This window comes from Lathyrus oleraceus, chromosome 7 (assembly GCF_024323335.1).
Source record: "Lathyrus oleraceus cultivar Zhongwan6 chromosome 7, CAAS_Psat_ZW6_1.0, whole genome shotgun sequence".
Lineage (NCBI taxonomy): Eukaryota > Viridiplantae > Streptophyta > Magnoliopsida > Fabales > Fabaceae > Lathyrus > Lathyrus oleraceus.
Window position 1 is genome coordinate 250,326,024 of NC_066585.1, and position 24,763 is coordinate 250,350,786.

General features: G+C 40.4%; 1 protein-coding gene and 1 non-coding gene across 2 annotated transcripts; one reads left to right on the forward strand and one right to left on the reverse strand.

Moving 5' to 3' along the window:
* Nucleotides 1–1,286: 1,286 nt before the first annotated feature.
* On the reverse strand, nucleotides 1,287–1,817 carry LOC127103256 (uncharacterized). Its single transcript, XM_051040519.1, has one exon. The coding sequence runs from the start codon at nucleotides 1,815–1,817 to the stop codon at nucleotides 1,287–1,289; it is 531 nt and encodes a 176-aa protein (XP_050896476.1).
* Nucleotides 1,818–24,437: 22,620 nt separating this feature from the next.
* Nucleotides 24,438–24,544, forward strand: LOC127108525 (small nucleolar RNA R71). Its single transcript, XR_007796057.1, has one exon. It is a non-coding gene; the product is annotated as a small nucleolar RNA R71 (small nucleolar RNA).
* Nucleotides 24,545–24,763: the final 219 nt, after the last annotated feature.

Sequence of the window (24,763 nt, forward strand, 5' to 3'; positions counted from 1 at the left end):
GAAAAGCAATAATATAAAATTCATGCATGCTTGGTGGTCTCAAACCAACTCACACAAGTCCCAACCCTAGGGTTAAGGAGCCAAGATGCTTATGATGCTTGAGGCAAATGCCATGGGCAATGATATGATGCCATGAGGGATCTTAGGGTCAAAATTAGGGTCTTACATCCGGAAAAGGCTCTAACCACCACAAATGGACCTTCATAATTTGGTGTCCATTTCCCCCTAGAGTCCTTGTGAATGGGCAAGATTTTCTTCAACACCAAATCACCCTCTTGAAACACCCTGGGGTGGACTTTCTTGTCAAAGGCCTTCTTAAGACTCCTTTGATAGAGTTGACCGTGAACTAACACTTTCAAGCGTTTCTCCTCAATAAGGTTGAGCTCGTCGAACCTTGATTGAACCCATTCTGCCTCGTCTAACTTAGCCTCTATCAATACTCTCATTGAGGGAATTTCTACTTCTATAGGGAGAACTGCTTCCATGTCGTATACTAAGGAATAAGGGGTTGCCCCTGTTGAAGTTCATACCGATGTACGAGTGTAACGCAAAAGGTAGCATCTCATGCCAATCCTTGTACGTGATAACCATCTTTTGGATTATTTTCTTGATATTTTTGTTCGCAGCTTCAACAACCCCATTCATCTTAGGCCGATATGGTGATGAGTTCTGATGCTCGATCTTGAACGTTGTGTATAACTCTTCCATGGTCTTGTTGTGGAGATTGGACCCGTTAGCAGTGATGATTTTGTTGGGAATCCCATATTGACATATGATATTATTTTTTAAGAAACGGGCAACTACGTGCTTCGTGACACCAAGATAAATCTGTGTCCATTAGATGCTTTGGGTTCTATCATTCTGATCATGTCGATGCCCCACATAGAGAAAGGCTAAGGTGATGTTATAACATTCAGTGGGGTAGGCGGTACATGTATTTTGTCAGCATAGATTTGGCATTTGTAGCATATTCTGGTGTAATGATAACAGTCGGCTTCCATCATTAACCAGTAGTAACCATCCCTTAGGATTTTCTTCGCCATAGCATGCCCATTTGCGTGTGCGCTGAAAGACCCTTCGTGTATGTCCTTCATAAGTTGATTCGCTTCATGTTTGTCCACACACCTCAACAAAACCATGTCATAGTTCTTCTTGTACAATACCTCCCCATTCAAGAGGAACTTCGATGCTAGCCTCCATATGGTCCTTTTGTCAAGGAAGGAAGCCTCTGCCGGGTATTCCCGCTTCTCCAGGTACTGTTTGATATCGAAGAACAAGGGTTTATCCTATGGCTCTTCTGTTGTCGTCAGGCAATGCGCGGGTTCATCAAAACGCCTAATTTCAATGTGAGGCTGATGGTTGGGCCATATTAACTTGTACATGGAAGCCAAGGTTACTAAGGCATCTGCGATCTGATTCTCTTCTCGAGGAATATGAGAGAAAGTGATTTTGTCGAATTTTGGGAGTAACTTTAACACGTAATCCCGGTACGGAATTAGGTTAGCATGTCTTGTTTCCCAATCACCTATGATCTGATGTATCACTAAAGCGGAATCCCCGAATACTTCCAGCACCTTGATCTTCAACTCGATAGCTTCTTCCAACCCTTGTATGCAAGCTTCACACTCGGCCATGTTATTGGTGCAGGTAAAACAGAACTTTGCGGTGAAAGGTAGATGGAAATTTTTGGGAGACATCAGCACTGCCCCAATTCCATGGCCTATTGCATTTGAGGCGCCGTCGAACATGAGAGTCCATCCTGCTTTTGGATCAAGACTCTCCTCTGGTTCGGAGTCTTCAGCATCCTTAACAACCATGATGTCCTCATCTGGGAAGTCAAACTTCAAAGGTTGGTAATCCTCTAGTGGTTGGTGAGCAAGATGGTCTGCTAATACGCTTCCTTTAATTCCCTTTTGCATAACATATTGAATATCGTATTCTGATAACAACATCTTCCATCGAATATGTACTTGATGGGATCCATTTTAGATACCAACCAAGTTGTATGAGTTAGCATGTACTGCCTGAGATGCTTAGCAGCCCATGCGAGTGCACAACAAGTCTTCTCAAGTAGTGAATATCTGGTCTCACAATCATTAAACTTCTTGCTCAGATAATATATGGCATGCTCTTTCCTACCAGTCTCATCTTGTTGTCCTAATATACAACCCATGGACTCGTCGAGCACTGTTAAATACATGATGAGAGGTCTCCCTTCCGCAGGGGGCATCAGAATCGGTGGCTCTTGTAAGTATTCTTCGATTTTATCGAAGGCTGTTTGGTAGTCATCATTCCACTCCATACCTTGATTTTTCCTTAGAAGCTGGAATATTGGTTTACATGTGGCAGTAAGGTAGGAGATAAACCTGGCGATGTAATTCAGTCTTCCCAAGAAACCACGAACTTCCTTATCAGTCCTCGGTGCAGGCAGTATCTAAATGGCTCGAACCTTGTCGGGATATACTTTAATTCCCTTTTGGCTTACAATAAAGCCTAAAAGCTTCCCAGATCGAACCACGAATGTCCATTTGTTAGGATTAAGTCTCAACCTAAACTTCCTTAAACGAGAAAACAGTTTCTCCAGGTTAGTGATGTGCTCATCTTCTGTCTAGGATTTGGCAATCATGTCGTCAACATACACCTCAATCTCTTTATGAATCATTTCATGAAAGAGAGTCATTATAGCATGTTGATATGTTTCCCCAGCGTTCTTTAATCCAAACGACATCACTTTGTAACAAAAGATGCCCCAAGGAGTAATGAACGTGGTCTTCTCCATGTCCTTGGGATCCATTTTAATTTGGTTGTATCCAGAGAAGCCATCCATAAAGGAAAATATAGAGAACTGAGTTGTGTTATCCACCAATACATCAATGTGAGGTAATGGGAAATCATGGGAAATCGTCGTTGGGGCTAGCTCTGTTTATGTCTCGGTAGTCTACGCACATGCGGGCTTTTCCATCTTTCTTCGGTACCGGTACTATATTGGTGACCCATTGTGGGTACTTGGCGACTTCTAGGAAACCGACGTCAAACTGCTTTCTCACCTCTTCTCTGATCTTGAGGGCCATATCCGATCGAGTTCTTCTTAGCTTTTGTTTGACGGCATAGCATTCTTCTTTGATGGGAAGCTTATGGGTCACAATGTTAGTGTCTAATCCAGGCATATCTTGGTATGACCATGCAAACACATCATCATATTCATGGAGGAGCTCTATCAATCTTATCTTTACTGCATCTTGAAGCGCGGCGCCTACCCTTACTTCTCTCTTGTCTTCTTCTGTTCCCAGATTGATAACTTCGACGTCCTCCAAGTGTGGTTGAATGACCTTCTCTTCTTGTCTGAGTAATCTGGCCAACTCTTCAGGGAGTTTGCAATCTTCCCCCACATCGTCTTCAGCTTGGTAGATTGGACAATCAAAATCAGGCCAGACCCTAGCAGTGTTTTATTGTAATAGAAAAAATGAAAGGAACAAAAATTTGAATATAAATCGCCATTTTATTAATTGATGCCATTTTAGGAAGTGAGTGCATAGAAATTGATGCCATTTTATTGTAATAGAAAAAATGAAAGGAAAGGAACAAAAATTTGAATGTAAATCGCCATTTTATTAATGATATAAAAACTTCTTGAAAGATAAAGGAGGCCCAAAAACACGCCATTGTGCCTTGGGCAGAGCACAGGGTTTTGTCTAAAATAATAAAATTACTTTTGAAAAAATTGGGGGACTTCCACAACCTTCCAGTTTATCATTTCTTCATTAGGTGCGGCTTGCCGTATCCAGCCAAACACCCCCTCTTCACGAACTTCATTATTGATCATTGCCACCTGGTTGCCAAAAATATGGCCAGCGCTGGTGAACGTTGCTTCTATAGAAGGAATCTGCTCTTTGTCATGTTTGTTACCGGTTTCATTTGATGACGGGTCATACCCTAAACCAAACTTGTCCCGCTTCTCTCTCACTTCCAGCACTTTGCCCTAGTCTTGAGCATTTTCACTTTCCATAACAACCTTAGCTCTTTGCCACGAGGCCATGGACGGTCCTGATTTCGGGGTCTCCAATGTCTGTTGGATGGCCATCATATTTACCACTTCCAAGGATTGGAATGGTGTATCGATTATCTCGCCATCCACCTCGATATACCGGAAAGATGTTAAGTGGCTAACCAAGATATCCTCCCCCCTCCAATCACAATCATCTTGTCATTTGTAATGAATTTTAGCTTTTGATGTAAAGTGGAAGTGATGGCGCCTGCAGAGTGAATCCATGGTCTCCCAAGTAGGCAACTATAACCGGGATGTATGTCCATAACCTGGAATGTGATATTGAAAATAGTTGGGCCTATTTTGATCGGTAAGTCAACCTCCCCTATCACTGCTCGTCTTGAGCCATCAAATGCCTTTACAATTAAAGTGTTGGGCTTCATATTCATCCCTTCCATTGATAGCTTTATCAACGTGGTCTTCGACATGACGTTCATTGAGGAACCAGTGTCTACTAATACCCTTGATAGTATATTGTCTATGCATTTCAAGGAGATATGTAGGGCTTTGTTATGGTTCTTTCCCTCAACCGGCAGTTCATCGTTCTTAAACCCCAAAAAAAATCCCGTGGTTACACAAGCTATCACATCCTCAAACTGTTTTATCGTTATGTCTTTCGTGATATGTGTTGCGCTTAACACTTTTAACAACGAGTTCCTGTGTGCTTCTGAGCTGAGCAACAAAAATAACATGGAGATTTTTGAAGGTGTTTAATTCATTTGGTCCACCACTTTATAATCACCCTTCTTGATTATCCTCATAAATTTCTCGGCCTCTTCACGAGTTACTGCAGCTTTAGGAGACAGATGCATTCTCTTGCATTTCTTGATTAGGGACGGGGATTTGGACAGCAACTTCCTTCCCCTTAACTTTTGCAGAAGCATCAGCAGTCCTTGCCGCGAACACTCGGCCACTATGCGTCATTCCAGCTGGCCCTACTACCGAGGTGACGTTTGGTTCATTGATCACCAAGAGTTGGTCTTCCTGCCCTTGCTTAAAAGCTCAGGGTTGATATATCCACGGGATCGCCTTCTCATCTTCATATGCGAACGGTGCTGGAAACTCTATCACCCATGTGCTTATAGGGATGTCTACATTAACCTCATCATAAGGGATGTCCACGACTGCTATCTCTTCCTCGCTATTGCTTTTGACACGACGATTAATCTGCAACTCGCCTTGATCCAACATCCGTTGTATAAAATTCCTCAATTTTTTATCGTTTTCTTCATCAACTAGCTCCTCTGGGATAGACCACTCTTTAGCAGATGTGTTCCTATCATGGAGATAGGGTTCTAATTTCTTCAACCTTAAGAATCAATTCACCCTGATCACTCTCCTCAATGGCACTGACGGAAGCATCTCCATGTGTTGGCATGAGATTGGTGTTCACGTTCGGGCTTATCGGAGTGAAGGTGACAGCCTTGCTTCAATCAAGTCTTGTACTCGATTTTGAAATGCAAAACAATTCTCCAAGGTATGGTCGGGCGCTCCCACGTGAAATTCACAATGGGCGTTAGCATCATATCCTGGTGGATATGGAAAAACAGCTGGTTTTAGCTCCCTCAATGTCAAAAGACCCTCCTTTTGCAGGTATGGGAATATTTGGCTATAAGGTACCGGTAGAGGATCAAGTTGCCTTCTTGGAGGCCTTGGCTTGAATTGCCTTGGCGGCACGGTGTTCTGCTGTTGACGATGTTGTTGATGTTGTGGTTGATACATTTGTTGTTGTTGTATGGGTTGTTGATAAGGCATGGGTACCACGGTGGTGACTTGGCCATATGAAGCCTGCTGCTTCCCCTTATAGCCTCTAGATATAGCATTCACATCAACTTCTCTTTTCTTTTGGAAGCCTCCAAAATACTTTTTCGGTGTGCTAGGGGCTGCCACAGCTCTTGGAATCTTTCCATCCCACAACCCTTTTTCTATGCGATCTCCGATTGTGACTAGATGCGCAAAGTCGGACGCTGTACTACTTACCAATCTATCAAAGAATGGGTCCTTCATTGTGTCCACAAATATTCCATTCATTTCTTTTTCAGACAATGGTGGCTCTACCTGAGCAGCCAACTCTCTCCATCGTTGGGCGTATTCTTTAAATGACTCCTTTTCTTTCATGGCCATCCCTTGTAACTGCATTTGGTCGGGCGCCATATCTAAGTTATGTTTGTATTGACGGAGAAATGCGTCAGCCAAATCTTCCCAGTTTTGAATCCGCCCTTGCTCTAAGCTCATGTACCATCTTAGAGACGCTTCACTTAAACTGTCTTGGAAACAATGTATAAGCAGTTTGTCATTTTCAATATGGGCAGCCAATTTCCTGAAGTACATTACCAGGTGACTTCTTCGGCAAGTCTGGCCTTTGTATTTCTCAAAATCATAAGTTTTAAATTTAGCCGGGATGACCAAATTTGATACCAAACGCATATTCATGGAAGCGGCGCCGAAGATATTATTCCCCTCTATAGCTTTGATCTTCTTTTTCAAGGCACGAAGCCTATCCGCAGCAGGATCTAGAAGTATCTTGGGCTTTGGTTGGTCAGGCACATAGAAAGCTCCGTACGGGTCATCTCCCATTTCGGATCCATGATGAGCAGACGCATCAGAAGGCTCTGCGTGATCCCTATCCCCTTTGCTTCCTACCGGTATATGAAGCAGACTCTTCTTGGCGTGGATGCAGCCCTCGTCTTGTTGGACCAATCCTGATGTGCTATCATTCTTCCTTGCCCCAGCTTCTGCATCCACAACCCTCTCTCTCTGGGCGATTGCGAGCATTGTTTATAATAGTTGATCCATTTTCTCTTGGATCGCATTGATGTCTGTCCTCATGGTCACTTGGTTAGCCTCAACTTGCTCTAACATCATCTTGTAGTTGCTTCGCATCTCGTATCGGTGTTGATTAGTCAGCATTGCTGGATAAAGGGTACAAAAGGTTGGGTAAGTTTTTGAGTTTTTATGAAGTGTGATGCATAATGAGGATGTGAATGTTATTCATATTTTATTTTCAGGGAATCGTTTGAGTTTCATTAGTTGTTAGTAATTCGGAGAAACAAGAAATACTTAGAATAACAATAATGGAGTAATTTTAAACATCATTCATTCAAGTACATAACGTAGGGGTCCAAAGGTCCCTAGTTCAAAATACATTGTCAAAGGAACAAAATATAAGACATAGGAAAATTAAACTACAGGCTTTCTGGCTTGGAGTTCTTCTAGTTCTTCCTTGAATCTCTTCAGCAACCCTCTACAGAGTAAAATGAAACTGATTATGGCTGGAGGAGTGTTATCTTCCTTCAACTCTTTAACTGCGTCTCTTAACTTCCATGGTAATTCTTTATTCGCCCAATTACAGAACCCCACCAGCCCATCGAGCTTTGCACGGAACTTATCCCTATCTCCTTGCAAGAAGTCTATGGTCTTCTTAAAGGATTCATCGTCTTCAATCACATACTCTCGTTCCTTCAACCATATGGAGTTGTCTTGGTGTAATGACTCTAGTTGGATCTTCCAATAGTTGGCAGACTCTTTTGCATCTCTCACTTCTCGACACTTCTCCTCCCATATCATGGGTGAAACCCTAGAGGCTTCGGTGGCTATATTCTTGAGTCGGCGTTCTTGATCCTCTTTAGCCTTTGCATGACGAACAAAAATGGTGAGTTCTTTTAGCTGAGCCCCAAGTGTATCTCTTATCGTCTTGTTTTCCTTTGTGGCCAAATGCCACCAATGCTCATTGTCCTAACATTCGTTATGGGCTTGTTATAATTAACTCTTAAGAGTATCTAGACAAAGGTCAGCTTGTTCTAGTCCCACCTTGATCTTTTTCCTCTTATGCTCCTTTTAGTTGAACTTTTCCACATGTGGTTAAAGTTGTACATCCTTTCTCTCAAGCTCCCACTTCATGGTGTTTTTCTCATTGATGACTTGTTGGAGTCTTAACTTCAACTCTTCATTCTCTCTTTCTAATTTTTCCATGGTGGTCTTGAGTTCATCCACTTCTTCGATAGGGATATGGGTGAGCTTAGGTTCAGGAAGAGGTACAGGTGTCCGAGTGACGAATGGCATTTTGATCATCTCCACCTTTTCCTTTACCCAATGAAAATATGGTTCTTTTGTAATCCCATTAGCTCTCTCTAAATCAGCTCTCCCTTTTCGATTGACATTATTCCAAGACTCTCTTATTCGTTGGAACAAGCTAGGATTCTCAACCCCAAAGCCAAGCAACAAGAAAGCTTCCAAAGACCTTGCCTCTTGAGGGCCTTCCATCGGGTAGCCAAGTTGTCTTAGTGATAGAACCGGGTTAGAATTCACACATCCTTGAGTTTCAATAAGTGCTAGATTAGGGAAATCTCCACGGCTGAATATGATGTCCATGTTGATGTATTCTTTGGATTACCAAGAAAGAACTTTGGATCGGAGCGACCCCAATCTTTGAGGCCAACTAGTATCTGTTTGTTCTACCCAAACACCTGTCTTCGGAAGAGGCTCAAGAAACCACTAATATAGTAAAGGAGCACAACAAGCTATAATTCCTTTCTTCTTGGTGTACCTATGGCTCATGTAATAGTAAACATCAGCTAACAAGGTGGGTACTGGGTTTTCGGTGAGGAAGACACAAATAGCAGCCATGTCTATGAAACCATCCATACTTGGGAACAGGATGATGCCATAGATAGCCAACGCAATAGCAGAGTAACAAGCATCCCAACTTTCTGCTTTTAGTAGGGTATGAGCTCTTTCCAAGAGAAAGCTTAGCGAAAATCCTTTCGTATTCCCTTTGGTCTCTAGGTTAGCCTCTACTTCCCTTTTGTCCATGTGAAGCGTGCTAGCAATAATCTCAATGGGAAAAGATTCATCTATTCCTTCAAACAGTGGCTTGTTCTTCATAGGAATCCTAACAAGACACTCGAATTCTTCCAACGTTGGTGCTAGCTGGAAATCTTGGAATGTGAAGCATCTTAAAGGTAGGTCATAGAATTAGGCCAGAGTGACTAAAGTTGTATGGTCCACTCGTTGGTTGAGGATGCTGAGCAGATTGCCTTAATTCTTCCCAAAGTTGATTCTGTATACCGGGTGCATTTGGGAGACCAGGTCACGCAGGCTTCTTAGATCGAGATCTTTAAACTTGAAAGCGTAAATGTTTCTCATGCTTGATTCCATGCTTCTTGAATTCCTGCAACTTATGATACTCAGATTCCTTGGAAATAAAATAATATGAATGTCATGTTATGAATAATGTTATGCATGCGACAGGTAGGTCAACATACAGACCGTAAGAGTGGGTATCCTCGTTTACTAAAGAAAACCCTTTTGGGAGGATTCTAAAGTTAGGGGGTTCCCAAAGTCATCAATCACATTTTAGGAAGGTTATTGTCATGACGAAATATCATCCGCCAATAACGTCCCTGCAAAGAGTCTCGTCTGAGTGAGGCCTTCGTATGGTCCCAAAGAGGAAGACTCCTAGTGGGTCCATACTACACAACTCTCGAGTCTAAGGTTCTTATAAGGTTCTTAGAGTCAAAGATCGAGGTTGGGAATACTACTATAAGGTAGTAATACGCCCAAGGGATCTCATCTGATTGGGGCTTTCGTATTAACCCAATAAGTCTGAGACTTTTCAGGTAAATACTACATAACCGCCGGATGTAACGGGTTAAAAGGTCCCTAGAGTCATTGATCCACCTTGAGAATACTATCGTCGTGACAAAAACTCATCGGGAAACAATATCTCAAGAGAATCTCCTCTAGGCGGGGTCTTCGTAGCTTCCCAACAAGGAAGACTCCTTCTGGGCATCCACTAAGCAACCACCAACTTAATGTTATGGTTTTTCTCAGACTCGGGGGAGAGCCTATCTCACAAAGTACCAACAATCAGAAAACCCCAATAATACATAGCCAATAAATCACCAAACAATAATTATGACAGAATAACAATAACAGAATAAAAATATAAAACAAACAAACAAGATTAACACACAATACAAAAACTGAACTAAATTAGGCTTCACTCTCTTTTGCTTGGAGCAAGTCCCCAGCAGAGTCTCCATCTGTCGCATCTCGAAAAATACGATTCCTCGCGATGGTCGCGGAAAAATTTATGTTCGAACAGAGTCGCCACCAACTTTATTTATCCCAATGAAGGAATAGGAAAATATCGATAAAACCTTTAAAAACATAGAATAGTGGTCATCGCAACCATATTCGGGTTCGAGAGTCGATTACGCAAGAGGAAGGTATTAGCACCCCTCACGTCCGTTGTACTCAACGGGAACCTTTTAGTCTAATTTGCAATTTGAATGTTAGTTAATGTTGTTTGTTTTCTTAGACTGAATTAAGGATAAATAGAGATGGATGGTAACCTGAGAGGGGGAAAGGGAAGTTTTTTATTAGTGTGCTCGCCAAGATATCGCAATCTCGTGCCTACGTATCCTTATTGTGCAATAAGGAAATCAGAGCATTCGTAGTTCGGGGACTACGATTAATTGGTGTGTTTTGTTTTATGAACGACTGTGTAGGTCGGCGTTCTAACGGCTAAACGTTGGCTTGTCTACTCTCGGTGGAGGCTTAAGCATTGGTTTGTTGTGCGCATTAGAAAGGATTAACAGTGTTCTTTTCGAAAAGAGTTTTGGTCACACGAGGGTGACAAGTTGAGTTAATATGTTTGATGTTTTGTTTGATTGGTTTTGATCGCACGGGGCGAGAAAAGATAAATTTAATGTGTTAAGATATTTCTGGTCGGATGACGATTACTCGGATAGTCGAGTAAGATAACTCGTATCCTAATAGTCGGGAAAGGGAATAGAAGACTCTAGACCACTTTCTTTTCATCCTTAATTATAAAAGGATTTAATAATAGTTAAGGTGTTTTGAATTGAAGACGAATACTCGGATAGTCGAGTAAGACAACTCGTATCCTAATAATCGGAAAAGGGAATAGAAGACTCTAGACCACTTTCTGTTTCATCTGAGTGATTATGAAAATAAGTTTGCGTATGGTTGATGTGGTTTAGATAAACAACAAGTACTTGAATGACTGAGTAAGACAACTCATATCCAAGCATTTGAGGAGGGGAATTGAAGGCTCAAGACCATCTCCTTTCTCGTATAGTTTATTGTGAAAACGGTTTGATTAATTTATTAATTTACGGAAGAATGACAATTGTTTGACTAACCGAGTAAGAGAACTCGTATTCAAACAATTGAGGAGAGGAGTTGAAAGCTCAAAACCATCTCCCTTTTCATTAGGTTCATTATAAGAATACTTTGATTTAATTATGATTCAGTGGATAGAAATGACAATTATTTGAATAACCGAGTAAGAGAACTCGTATTCAAATAATCGAGGAGAGGAGTTGAAGGATCAAAACCATCCCCTTTTTCATTGCATTATTATGAAGATTATTTGATTAGGTTAAGTTTGGGAGAGTTAGAAATGACGATTATTTGACTAACCGAGTAAGAGAACTCGTATTCAAACAATTAAGGAGAAGAGTTGAAAACTCAAAACCATCCCCCTTTTCATTTCCAAATGAAATGGTATTTGATTATGATTAGGTCTTTTAATTTAATTTGAATTGAAATACTCGATGTTGGATCAAGGTTTTAAATTTGTGTTTTTTGTGAATAAATTGGATTTCATTTAGTGAATCAATCATCTACTCGATTAATTAAAATCGAATAGGTCTCATTGTAAGAAATCCCAAGAGTAAGCTATGTGAGGTTGATGGCGATGCTAAGAGCGATCGACTTACAAGGGTGTTTGAAAACGGACTCGACTTTGAATCGAGAAATATGAAATTTTTAATATTTCAATATAATGATTAGATTAAATAAAAGATGACAGTTATTATGAAAATACAACTTAAATTATGGTTCAAATGACCTTAGGGATTGCAAAAGTGAGTTTAATTAAACACATTCAAGATGGTGTCTAAAACAAGTCCTACAAATTGAGAGGATGATTAATTTTTATTAACAAGTAAGGTATTAAAATAACAGTTGAGAAAATAAAAAATGTTATTATTTTCTTTTAGCAATAATACCTTACCATATGTTTTACATGTACTTATATGTATATAAAAAAATTGAAATAAATAAATGAAGTAATAAACCAAAAAAATAATAATAATAAAAGAAATGGGCTGAGTGAGGTAGGCCCAAAGCTGGGCGCATTGCATAACATCAAAGGGGGGTGCAATCAGCCTAAACAAGTCTTTGGGCCTAGTTCGGAGGCCCAAACTTACAAGGGGGAAAGGACTGAGTCCGGTCAACTCTGTTGACCCCCAATGATTGATGCTGACCGTCAGATCCATAAGTCCAAATTGGTCATTAAAATGGGCAGACTTGATGGCAGTGCACGATAAGGAATTGTGGGGGAGTCTACGCAAGATAGTCTGGTTGACCAATAGTCAAACCCATACGTGGCCCACCATGAGGAAGCCACATGGCGCGCATGCGCCCAACCAAAACTGGGTACTTAAGCCCAACTTCAGAGAAAGTGAGTTCATTTGGCGAACTCCTTTCTCTCTCTTCACTTCAGAGCTCTAACGCTTTGCAAGTGAACAAACCTATCGTCGACTGATGCATGCTTTTCGCAAGTATACGAACGTGTCAGAGTAATATAAACGATTGTCGAATCCACAGAGACCAAGTGTCAATCTATCGTTATCTATTGTTACGGTGTTTATCTAAGGTAATCGAAATAGGGATTTTTAGAGTGTACAATGAAGAGTAGAGTATTAAATAAAATTCAATTAATAAAGACACGCTCGAATGTAATTCACATAATCAATTAATAATCTAAGTACTTGCTAATAGAACTACTTATGGGCAGTGTTTCCTACTTTGAAAAGAACCAATTTAACAAGAACTGTCGCTTTCGCATATTCAGAACCGAGTTGTACTCCCTAATCAAACCCTCTTATTGTCACTTACAAAAAGGCGCGCATTGCGTTAGAGTAGTAAACCTATTTTTAAGAAATATAGTATCTTGACTAAGTTGAAAAGTAATTTGACCTGGATTTCTAAACCAAAAGAGGTTCTTACGAACCAGACTCTAAACTTATAAACGCGTCCGAAAATAGTTTTAAAATCACTTTTCTTCTTAAGTTAAAAACTCCTAATGAACTAAACAAAGCGCTTTCGCTATATTTAAAATAGTTAAAAACAACTAAGTTTAAAAAGACGTTGGACGGCTTTTGGTGCATGTGCTTTTGCAAGTATACGAACGCGTCAGAGTAATATAAAAGATTGTCGAATCCACAGAGACCAAGTGTCAATCTATCGTTATCTATCGTTATGGTTTTCATCAAAGGCAATAAAAATAGGTGTTTATAGAGTGTGCAATGGAAAGTAAAGTTTTGAATAAAGTTTAATTAATAAAGACAGGGTCGAATGTAATTCATGTAATCAATTAATAATCCAAGTACTTGCTAATAGAACTACTTATGGGCAATGTTTTCTACTTTGAAAAGAACTAATTTAACAGGAACTGTCGCTATAACGTATTCAGAACCGAGTTGTACTCCCTAATAAAACCCTCTTATTGTCACTTATAAAAAGGCGCGCATTGCGTTAGAGTAGTAAACTTATTTTTAAGAAATATAGTATCTTGACTAAGTTGAAAAGTATTATAACCTGGATTTCTTAACCAAAAGAGGTTCTTACGAACCAGACTCTAAACTTATAAACGCGTCCGAAAATAGTTTTAAAATCACTTTTCTTCTTAAGTTAAAAACTCCTAATGAACTAAACAAAGCGCTTTCGCTGTATTTGAAATAGTTAAAAACAATTAAGTTTAGATAGACGTTGGACGGCTTTCGATCTTACCCAACGGAATTGAAGTGCGGGAAAAGTTAAGTTGAAACTTAAAATAGCCCATAAGTGCTTCTACGAACAATTGTACGGATTATCGGTTCGATTACGATCCTTACATTCTAACCTTATAAATTTAGTTAGACATGGTAAAGTAAAAGTGCATTAATTTAAATAAAAGTAGTGCGAGTGCGGAAAGTAAATAAAAGTAGTGCGAGTGCGGAAAGTAAATAAAAGTAAAGCGAGTGCGAGGAAATAAATAATTTAAAACGAGTGCGAGAAATAAATAAAAGTAAAGTGAGTGCGAGGAAATAAATAATTTAAATCGAGTGCGAGAAATAAATAAAAGTAAAGCGAGTGCGAGGAAATAAATAAAAGTAAAGCGAGTGCGAGGAACTAAATAAGATAAAGACAAGTAATAAAAACCTTCTCCAATCGGAGGGTTGAGTAAATTGCAAAGTGGAAATGAAAATGGCGGCAGGATTAACTTCCTTCCAAAGTGCTCCAAACTCGATTACAGACTCTATCACATACTCGATTACACAATTGTGATAACACTCCAATGCGAAGCGATTACCACTTTATAATACTGAATATATGCCTAAGTGAAACAAAGTTGCTCTAAGTTTGCCTCTGTTCTAAGTTTGGATGATTGTAAAAGTGATTTCGAGTTTCTATTTATAAGCAAGTAAAAAGATGGAAATGACAAGGATGCCCTTCAACTTGAAAATGGGAGGGAAAACTTTTCCTCTTGTGGCGCCCGCCACAAGGCCATGGCACCCGCCACAAGACCATTCTAAGGCGCCTTAGTGGAAGTAGTGGGGAACGTGGCAGTTGAGGGAGGTTGAGCTTGGACACGTCATGGCAGGGTCTATGGCGCCAGCCATGGGGTAGGCCACAAGTACAAAATGCTGAATTTTAGGGTTTTTAGCTCTTTTTCACTCCTTTTCTCGATCGGGGCTCCGATTAAAGTAAAAACCTAAAAACAAAGGAAAACATAGCAATAACACAACAAAATAACAATAAAACAACTAGAATGCATGTGAAATCAGAGTCGAAAATACGGTAAATTTCAGTGTTATCAAACTCTCCCACACTTAAACCTTTGCTTGTCCTCAAGCAAAATATTAAAAAGCTCATAAAAGAAAAACTGGTGCAAACGAGTGCTTCAGGTAAAAATTCTAAGTTCAAGTCGGGATGCAGTGATAGGTACTAACTGAGTGAACTAAGGGTATCATGATGACACTAATCCGCAAATACAGACATAGACTTCATTCCTATATTAACCAACCCATATTGTCCCACAATACCTAGGCCTGCCTCTTCATCTCATTTTGTGTCCTTTTCATTTAGGCGCAATCACATTAAGCCCTGTATCCGTACATGCTTCGTAGTAGAGTGGCCTGTTAGTGATTATGATCTGAGCATGGGGTTTCTGGCACATAAATATGTGTGAACCCTTTTATTGGACTCAACTGTAGTTGTGGGGGATCGGATCGTAATCCGCCCTACCGAGTTCAGTGCCAGATACCTCTGAACCAACTAACAGTGGGTAAGTTTTTCTTTTTCTTTTCCTTTTTCTTTTTTTCTTTTTGTAGAAATTTTTTACAATTCTTTGGTTTAAATGACTTTGTGAGGGTCACCTATACCGGAGTTGCCTTTTTGCTTTCTTTTGTTTTTTTTTTGTTTTGCTGGATAATTCACTTATTTGCATCGGTCCCCTACGTAGAGGATGCGTAGGCCGGAGCTGACTGCTGAGATAAACTACTGAGGACTTATACGGAAATGATGATTAAGGCCATGGTATATGGGGTTTCGGGAGTGGTTCCTATGTTTACGAAGTCTATGGTGCTAAAATAATACTAATGTTTCGCAAAGTTCTCCCAAGTCACCGCATCCTTTCTCAAAACATGTCTTTAAAACCTGAAAACATTCGGAATAACACTATTTTCTTTTGCAAAAAAAAATTCGGTGGGGCTAAAGGTATGGGGAGGTAGGATTGTACTAAACATCTACTATATTTGGTGACTCGTCAGACTCATGCATTATACTAAAAGGAAAAATAAATAACTAAAATGAAATAAAAATAAATAAATTATCTAAAAACAACAAAGAAAAAGCGATAAAGGAAAAAACGAGAAAGGTAATAAAGAAAAGACGATAGAATCTCCTCCCACACTTAAATCGAACATTGTCCCCAATGTTTCGAAATAAGATAAAGGAAGAGTTACCTGACAACCTATTGCTGACCACTGGTGCCCTCGCCATCCTGAAGTGGACGACGAGATCGGGTACGACGACGGTCTCTCTGATCCATCCTCGCCTGTAGGGCATCCTGAGCGATCCTCACCTCTCGAAGGTTACCCATAGTGGAGCCTTGAGTGGCTTCAATGAGTGCCATGTGTCTCTGGTGGTAGTGTTACTGACGGGCTTGTGTATTTGTGATCGTTTGCAAGGACTGTAGAACAGTGTCATAGGACCTGTCTGTCCTCCGCTATGACTCTTGCATGAAGCTCATGTTTTTCGCCAGCTGTTGTTGGATGGTAGAGAGTAGGTCGTCACGCCTCTGCTCTCTAGACATGTGGTCACACCACATCTCCTCCATAATATAAAAGCCAGGAGTGGTACCTACAGAAGAAGAAGATGGTGCGGTGTGTGGTGGTGAAGGATGATGGGGGGACACATGGGGTACGAGAGATCTCTCTCTCCGATAATGTTCATCATCAGTGTCATGTCCCGCCTCATCAGGAATGTTAGGAGGAAGAGGACCTAAAACAGGTGGAGCATCTAAAGCGTAGGTCTAATTCCTTTCATCTCATACACTAGTATGTCTAGTGCACGGTAAAACAACAGATGGGATGGATACACCATGAACCATAAGCATATAGCCTCCTTCTCTCCTCAAACGGCACAATTTCATGTCTCTCAGAAATTTTAGGTTAATTGTGCGAGGAGGTAAGGGGTCTAGGGTAGCCATCTCATTGTTCAGGTTAAGTGCCCGAGCAATAGACGTAATCAATCCACCAAAAGAAATCGGTCCCGCTTTATTCAAAGTTAAAGTCATATGGGCAAGCATGAACGGGACCGAATTAATTCGTCTATTTGTGAGGCTTCCTTGCAAAAATAGAAGCTCTCTAGCATTAACCTTATTTGGATTCTCCCGGCCAAAAATAGTACATGCCAACAGATATCTAAAAACTCTGATGGTCGGGTTGTGGATGGTTGAGGCAAGAACTCCTTCAAAAGAGTTTATGGAAGTGTTTGATAATCGATCCCAGAAGGAAAATACCTCAACTGACCACTCTGAATCCAAAGGGAACTCACAAATAGCACCTTCCCCATGAGGGATTCCTAACAAGCTGGCTAGTTCGTCGGTACTGAATTCATATTCAACAGCAAACATTCTAAATCTGACAGTACCAACTGTGCTAGCAGTGTTAGGGTTGACAATGTAAATTAAGGAACTCAAGAATTCAATTTTCAATCGCTCATAGGTGGGTTCTTTGTTGGAAAATAAATTATGCAATCCTAAGTTATCTAATAAATGAAATATGCTATGATAGATACCTAAAGTGTAGAGACAGTTTTCGTCAACATACCTTGTCGGGAGGATCTCTCGATTTTGCAACCGTTCGATGATTTTTCTTTGTCTATCCCCCAGTTTCCCTCCTCGAAGAATGAATCCAATAAACTCCATTTGGAAACTCTTGAAAAGTGACGAAGAAGATGAAGTGGAATGAAAAAAAGGTTGGATTTTTACGAAATCCGACGGATGAAAAAGAAAATGGAAATTGGAAAAATGATTTGTACGGTGTGGTGAGTAGAAAGGTATGAGCTTTTTATGGGTTCAAGGATGTTTTTCCAAGGTGAAAAAATGGGTTTGGAAGGTTGTAAGGTGTGAAAATGGTGAAGGAAAGGGTTCTGCCCCGACCTTTTATAGACACTGTGGCGGGCGCCACAGGGTCTATGGCGGGCGCCACAAGGCAAAATCTGGTCGGGCCAGATTTTGGTCCTTTGGCTTGGGCTTCTCTTGTCTTTTGACTTTGAGGGGTCCGGATAGCATTTGTCTTGTGATTTCCTAGTATCATTGGCTTGCATAATTTTTATAGAAGTAAAATAAAAATAAAAATGAAACAAAAATTAATTATTAGACTAATAAATAAATAAATAACTAAAATAAAATAAATAAAAAATAAAAAATGCAAATAAAACAAACATAAGACATATATAGATAAAAGTAGAAATATCAATGTATAGACATAGTTTATATAATACTCCAAATGCGATAATATAAAATGAGTTATGTAAATACGAGAAATATATAAATAAAAAAGATAAAATAAGATGAAATGGTAAGATCATATAGTAGGGATGTTATCTTCCTGAGGGGATCCACGGAGCATGGCTACCTCCTGCCTGAGCTCTGCGATCTCCTGATATAAACAGTCGGCTTCGGTAGCATGGGGGAGATCAGACACTCCCATCTGTAAAGTGAGGTCAGCCACCTCCTGTCTAAGCTCTGCGATCTCTCTACGATACTCAGCAATCTGGGTGCGGATGTCGGGGGTCTACAATGAAAGATTATTAGAGAAAATAGTGATCTTGGGAGATGGTGGTGCAGGCGTGTATTCAGCAATGGGTGGTGATCTCGGCTCCTCGAAGGTCTCTCCCTGGCCCTCTAGAGCATAACTCCAATTCGCTGGATCATGCACACTAGTCATCATAGGATCTGGCAGTGTGAAATAATGGATAGCTACGCAGTCGACCAGCAATCGGAACTGACATGGGTGGAAAGAGGCTCTCCTCATCAACCCTCTGGTCAAATAGAAGTCAATGTCCATGGTAGTGTACCCACAGTAGATCCGGAGATGTGACAGCTTGCAAGACAGACCTAAAGCGACAACAATCTGCGTGATGATTTCGCCCACATGGATAACTCCTTCGGTAGATCTGGAGACACCGTTGAGACTGTATAACAAAAAGTTCCCACATGCTACTCGGCGAGACTGGGATGCACAAAATAATAGGAAGATCTCCTCTTCACTCAGTAGTGTCTCTGCATCCGGTCTTCCCGAGAAGGAATGTGCTAATATCATCTGAAAGTATCTAAAGGTGGGGTTATGTATAACATGAGATAGCTGCGTAGATGGATCTTGGCTTCCGCTACCTGATATATCACTCCAAAACTTCTCCACCTCCTTACCCAGAAAATATCCCATAGGTGTCTCCGGGATAGCATCAGGAGTGGTCTGGAAACCCAATAGGTCGCCGAACTCTTTCTGGCTGAAAGAGTACTCAACTCCAAAGAGCCTGAAAGCAGCATACCCATCTGGTCCAGAGTATGGGTCATAGTCAAATGAACTCAGGAACTCCAATGTCAGGTTCTTGTAGGTGTTACTCAAGTCATCAGCAAACTCGTCCCAGTGAAGCTGGTGGCTAGGGAATCGGATACTCGGCTCGATACCCAGTGCCTCCATAGAGTGCTGATCAGGATAGCGTGTGGGTGCCATAGGGCGCTGATACAGAGCGATGTAGCGCTCTCTCTGAGCATTATCTCTATAGGCCACGTGCATATCATCGAAATCTTGCATCCTGTAAAAGTTAAGAAAGTGATCCTGAAAATGCAAACCATTCAAATTTTTAGTCTCGATGCAAAATACAATAAAATAAAATAAAAATAAAAATAAATAAATGTGAAAAAGTAAAATGAAAGAAAAACCATGGGTTGCCTCCTACGCAGCGCTTGTTTAACGTCATTAGCTTGACGATTAGAATTTATACACTTGTAGTAGTAGGAATCGGTGGATCAATCAGAGTGTGGCTTAAGTAGTATGCTGGAATGTCTTCTCCTTCGTAGAGCTTCAGTCTTTGTCCATTTACAATGAATGGGCTACATGTTTTGTTCTTGATTTCCACGGCTCCGGATCTCAGAATCTTGGATACTTCGAATGGGCCAGTCCATCTTGAGCATAGCTTTCCAGGGAAGAGTCGTAACCTAGAGTTGAAAAGGAGAACAGGATCGCCTATATTGAAGTTTTTCTTTACTATTCTTTTGTCGTGATAGGCTTTTATTCTTTCTTTGTATATTTTTGCATTCTCGTAGGCAGATTGCCTAAGTTCTTCTAGTTTATGAATGTCTAGGGTACGCTTTTCTCCAGCGGCTAGGTAGTCTAAATTCAAAGTTTTAATGGCCCAATAGGCCTTATGCTCTAATTCGAACGGTAAGTGACAGGATTTTCCATAAACTAGTTGGTAAGGATTAGTTCCTATAGGGGTTTTAAAAGCGGTTCGATAGGCCCATAATGCTTCTTGAAGCTTTTGAGACCAATCTCTCCTAGAAATAGAAACAGTTTTCTCTAGGATTTGTTTTATCTCCCTATTAGATACTTCTACTTGGCCACTAGTCTGTAGATGGTATGGTGTTGCTACTCTATGCCTAACTCCATATTTTCTTAAAAGTTTGTCAAATATTCTCGATATAAAGTGTGATCCTCCATCGCTTATGACTAAATGTGGTGTTCCAAATCTAGGGAATATATAGTTTTTAAATAGTTTGATTACTACCCTAGTGTCGTTTGCGGGCGCAGCTATAGCTTCAATCCACTTAGACACATAGTCTACAGCTACTAAGATATACCTGTTTCCTAAGGATGGTGGGAAAGGTCCCATGAAATCTATACCCCATACGTCAAAGAGTTCTAATTCCTGAATGTTTCTTAGAGGCATTTCATCACGCCTTGAAATGTTTCCAGTGCGTTGGCATCTATCACATTTGACAATGCAAGCATAGACATCTCGCCACATGGTAGGCCAGAATAGGCCAGCTTGAAGAATCTTGGCGTATGTCTTAGAGGTGCTCGCATGTCCACCATATGGTGCAGAATGACAATGCTCGATAATACTATTTACCTCTTCTTCTGGAACGCAACGGCGAAAAATGCCATCTTTACCCCTTTTGAAAAGGAGCGGTTCGTCCCAATAGAAGTTTCTCACATCGTGGAAGAATTTCTTCTTGCGGTGGTAGTCAAGATCAGGGGGTACTATATCAGCAGCTAGGTAATTAACGAAGTCTGCATACCAGGGTACGTTACTTATTGCTAAGGAATTTTGGGAGTGCTCATAAGGATCTAGGTTATTATCTTCAATGGTTTCGACTCTAGCTATCAGTCTATCATAGGCGAAATCGTCATTTATGGGTACTAGTTCAGGTTTTAGATGATCTAGCCTAGAAAGGTGATCGGCTACTACGTTTTCAGTACCTTTTTTATCTCTTATGTCTAAATTAAACTCTTGTAGTAATAAAATCCATCGGAGTAACTTGGGCTTGTCATCTTTTTTACTTAATAGGTAACGAATGGCAGCATGATCGGTGTAAACTATAATTTTTGCTCCTACTAGATAAGATCTAAAATTGTCTATAGCGAAAACTACACCGAGTAATTCTTTTTCAGTTGTTTCATAGTTAAGTTGGGCAGCATCTAGTGTTCTACTGGTATAATAAATGGCATGTAATTTTTTATCTTTCCTTTGTCCTAGAACGGCTTCAACTGCATAATCACTAGCATCGCACATTATCTCAAAAGGTTCCGACCAATCGGGCGGTTTCATAATAGGTGCTGAGATTAATGCTTTCTTTAAAAGATTAAATGCGTCATTACATTTTTCATCGAAAATGAATTCAGCATCTTTCATTAAAAGTCCAGTTAAAGGTTTAGTTATTTTGGAGAAGTCCTTGATAAAACACCGATAGAATCCAGCGTGTCCAAGAAAGCTTCGGACTTCTCTGATGGTTTTTGGTGGTTTTAGGTTTTCTATAACTTCTATTTTAGCTTTATCTACCTCTATACCTTTTTCGGAAACTATATGTCCTAAAACTATTCCTTCGGTTACCATGAAATGACATTTTTCCCAGTTTAGCACGAGGTTCACATCCACGCATCTCTCCAGGATTTTCTTAAGGTTAGCAAGACAATTGTGGAAATCAAATCCGCAAACCGAGAAATTATCCATAAACACTTCTATGATACCATCAAGGTAATCTGCAAAGATTGACATCATGCAGCGTTGGAAAGTAGTTGGGGCATTACAGAGGCCGAATGGCATTCGTCTATAGGCAAACGTTCCATAAGGGCATGTAAAGGTAGTTTTTTCTTGATCTTCGGGGTGGATAGGTATTTGGAAGAATCCATAGTATCCATCTAGATAACAGAAGTAAGAGTGTCTGGCTAGACGCTCTAACATCTGGTCTATAAATGGTAAAGGGAAATGATCCTTCCTAGTTGCTTTATTTAATTTTCTATAATCTATACACATCCGTCATCCTCTTTCTAATCGTTTTGCTACATGTTCGCCTTTATCGTTTTGCACGACTGTGATGCCTCCCTTTTTAGGTACTACATGCACAGGGCTCACCCACTTACTAGCCGAGATCTGATAGATTATACCTGCCTCAAGTAACTTAAGAACTTCATTTTTAACAACATCACTCATTATAGGGTTTATTCTTCTCTGATGTTCCCTGGAGGGTTTTGAATCTTCTTCGAGCGAAATCCGATGCATGCATACGAATGGGTTTATACCTTTCAGGTCAAAGATATTATATCCTAAGGCTAAGGGATATCTTCGTAAAACATCTAAAAGTTGGTTCGTTTCCTCTTGGCTTAAGGTAGCACTAACTATAACTGGACGATTCATCTTTTCATCGAGGAAGTCATATCTCAGGTTCTTAGGCAGTTCCTTAAGTTCTAAGGTTAGTTTCTTAGGGCATGGCATATGATCTGGGGTAAGGGATAAACATTCGTAAAGGTTATCATCGATGTAGGGTTTCTTAAAGTCATCATCTTCCCTTATGAGAGTTGATGGTAACTTAATTGTTTTTATAATTTCTTTTTGTTCTAATTCTCTAACACATTCATCAATGATATCTAAGGCATAACACGAGTCTCCCATCACAGGTGCCATAAGAAATTTCGAAAGTATAAATTCTATTTTCTCGTCACCGACCTCAAATGTCAACTTTCCTTTCTTGACATCTATTATGGCTCCTGCGGTCGATAAGAATGGTCTACCTAGAAGGATTGGTATATCATTGTCCTCTTTGATGTCCATGACAACAAAATCAGTAAGGATAAATAACTGACTTATCCTAACAGGGACATCTTCTAAAACGCCTATCGGATATTTAACAGATTTATCGGCTAACTGAAGTGACATCTTAGTGGGTTGTAATTCTCCTAAGTTCAACCTCTCACAATCTGCTAAAGGCATTAGGCTCACCCTAGCTCATAAGTCTAGAAAAGCTTTTTCGATGACATGATTACCCAAAAGGCAAGGAATGAAGAAATTTCCAGGATCTTTATCTTTCTTTGCTAATTTGTCCTCGGAAATAGTATTACATTCCAAAGGCTTCGGATCGTCAAGTCTACGTTTGTTGGTAAGGATGTCTTTGAGAAACTTTGCATAAGAGGGTATTTGGGTGATGGCTTCTATGAAAGGGATTTCTACATGAAGTTTTTCTATAACTTTAATAAATTTTTGATACTGTTTATTGATCTGGGTTTGTTTGAGTCTTTGCGGATATGGTATAGGTGGTTTATATGGCGGGGGTGGTACGTAAGTTTTGTCTTTAGGTTCTTCTCCTTTTTCTCGACCTCCCTGGTTTTCAGGTTCCTCTGGTTCCTTTACTTCGTCTGTGGGTTTGGTACATTCCTTAGAAGTTTTGGGTTCACTTAATCTAGGGTTTGGTGGCTCATCATAAGCGTTCCCACTTCGTAGGGTAATGGCAATGGCTTGTCCTCTCGGATTTTGTTGAGGTTGTCCAGGGAATTGTCCTCCAGGTGTAGTCTGAGGGGCTTGGTTTAAAGCTACCTGAGAGATCTGGGTTTCAAGCATCTTGGTATGCATAACTATTTGGTCAACCTTGGTTCCTAACTGAGTAATCAATTCGTTAACATGAATGTTTTGGTTCATGAACTCCTTGTTTTGTTGGGTTTGAGCGGTGATAAAATTTTCCATAATTTTCTCAAGGCTCGCCTTTGGTGGCACAGGTTGCATAGGTTGATTTGATCTTGGGGCCTGATAACTAGGTCTCGGAGGTGCATTATTTTGGATAGGGTTATTGTTTTTATAGGAGAAGTTCGGGTGATTCCTCCATCCAGGGTTATAGGTATTCGAGTATGGGTTCCCTTGGGTGTAGTTCACTTGCTCAGAGTGGATTTCATTTAATAGACTGCATTTTGCAGATTGGTGTCCTTTGGTTCCACATATCTCTCAATCCGACGAAACTGCGGCTACAGTATTCGGGTTTATGCACATATGCTCGACCTTAAGGGCTAATGCGTCCATTTTAGCTTGCATCATGTCTATAGAGCTCAGTTCATGCACTCCTCGTTGGGCTTCCTTCTTCTCAACTGTCGCTCGTTCGACTCCCCATGATTGGTGGTTTTGAGCCATATCTTCGATGAGGGCACTAGCTTCAGGATAAGGTTTGTTCATCAGAGCACCGCCTGCGGCAGCGTCGATGATCATCTGTGTGTTGTAATGAAGTCCATTAAAGAAGGTTTGAATGATTAACCAATTTTCTAAGCCATGATGTGGGCATGCTCGTAACAACTCTTTATATCTCTCCCAAGCTTCGAACAACGATTCTCCTTGGTTTTGGGTAAATCTAGTTATATGGTTTCGAAGAACGGCGGTCTTACTCGGGGGAAAATATCTAGCAAGAAATACTCTTCTAAGGTTATCCCAAGTCGTAATGGAATTGGGTGGAAGGGAATCTAACCATGATAGGCCTTTATCTCTGAGGGAAAAAGGGAATAATCTTAAACGTATTGCCTCAGGAGAAGCTCCATTGGTTTTAAAAGTGTCTGCTAATTGAAGAAATATTTTTAAATGTTGGTTTGGGTTCTC

Excerpts from the sequence above, each read along its gene's own strand:
- LOC127103256 (XM_051040519.1), bottom strand. The coding sequence starts at position 1,817 with ATGGTTGTTAAGGATGCTGAAGACTCCGAACCAGAGGAGAGTCTTGAT.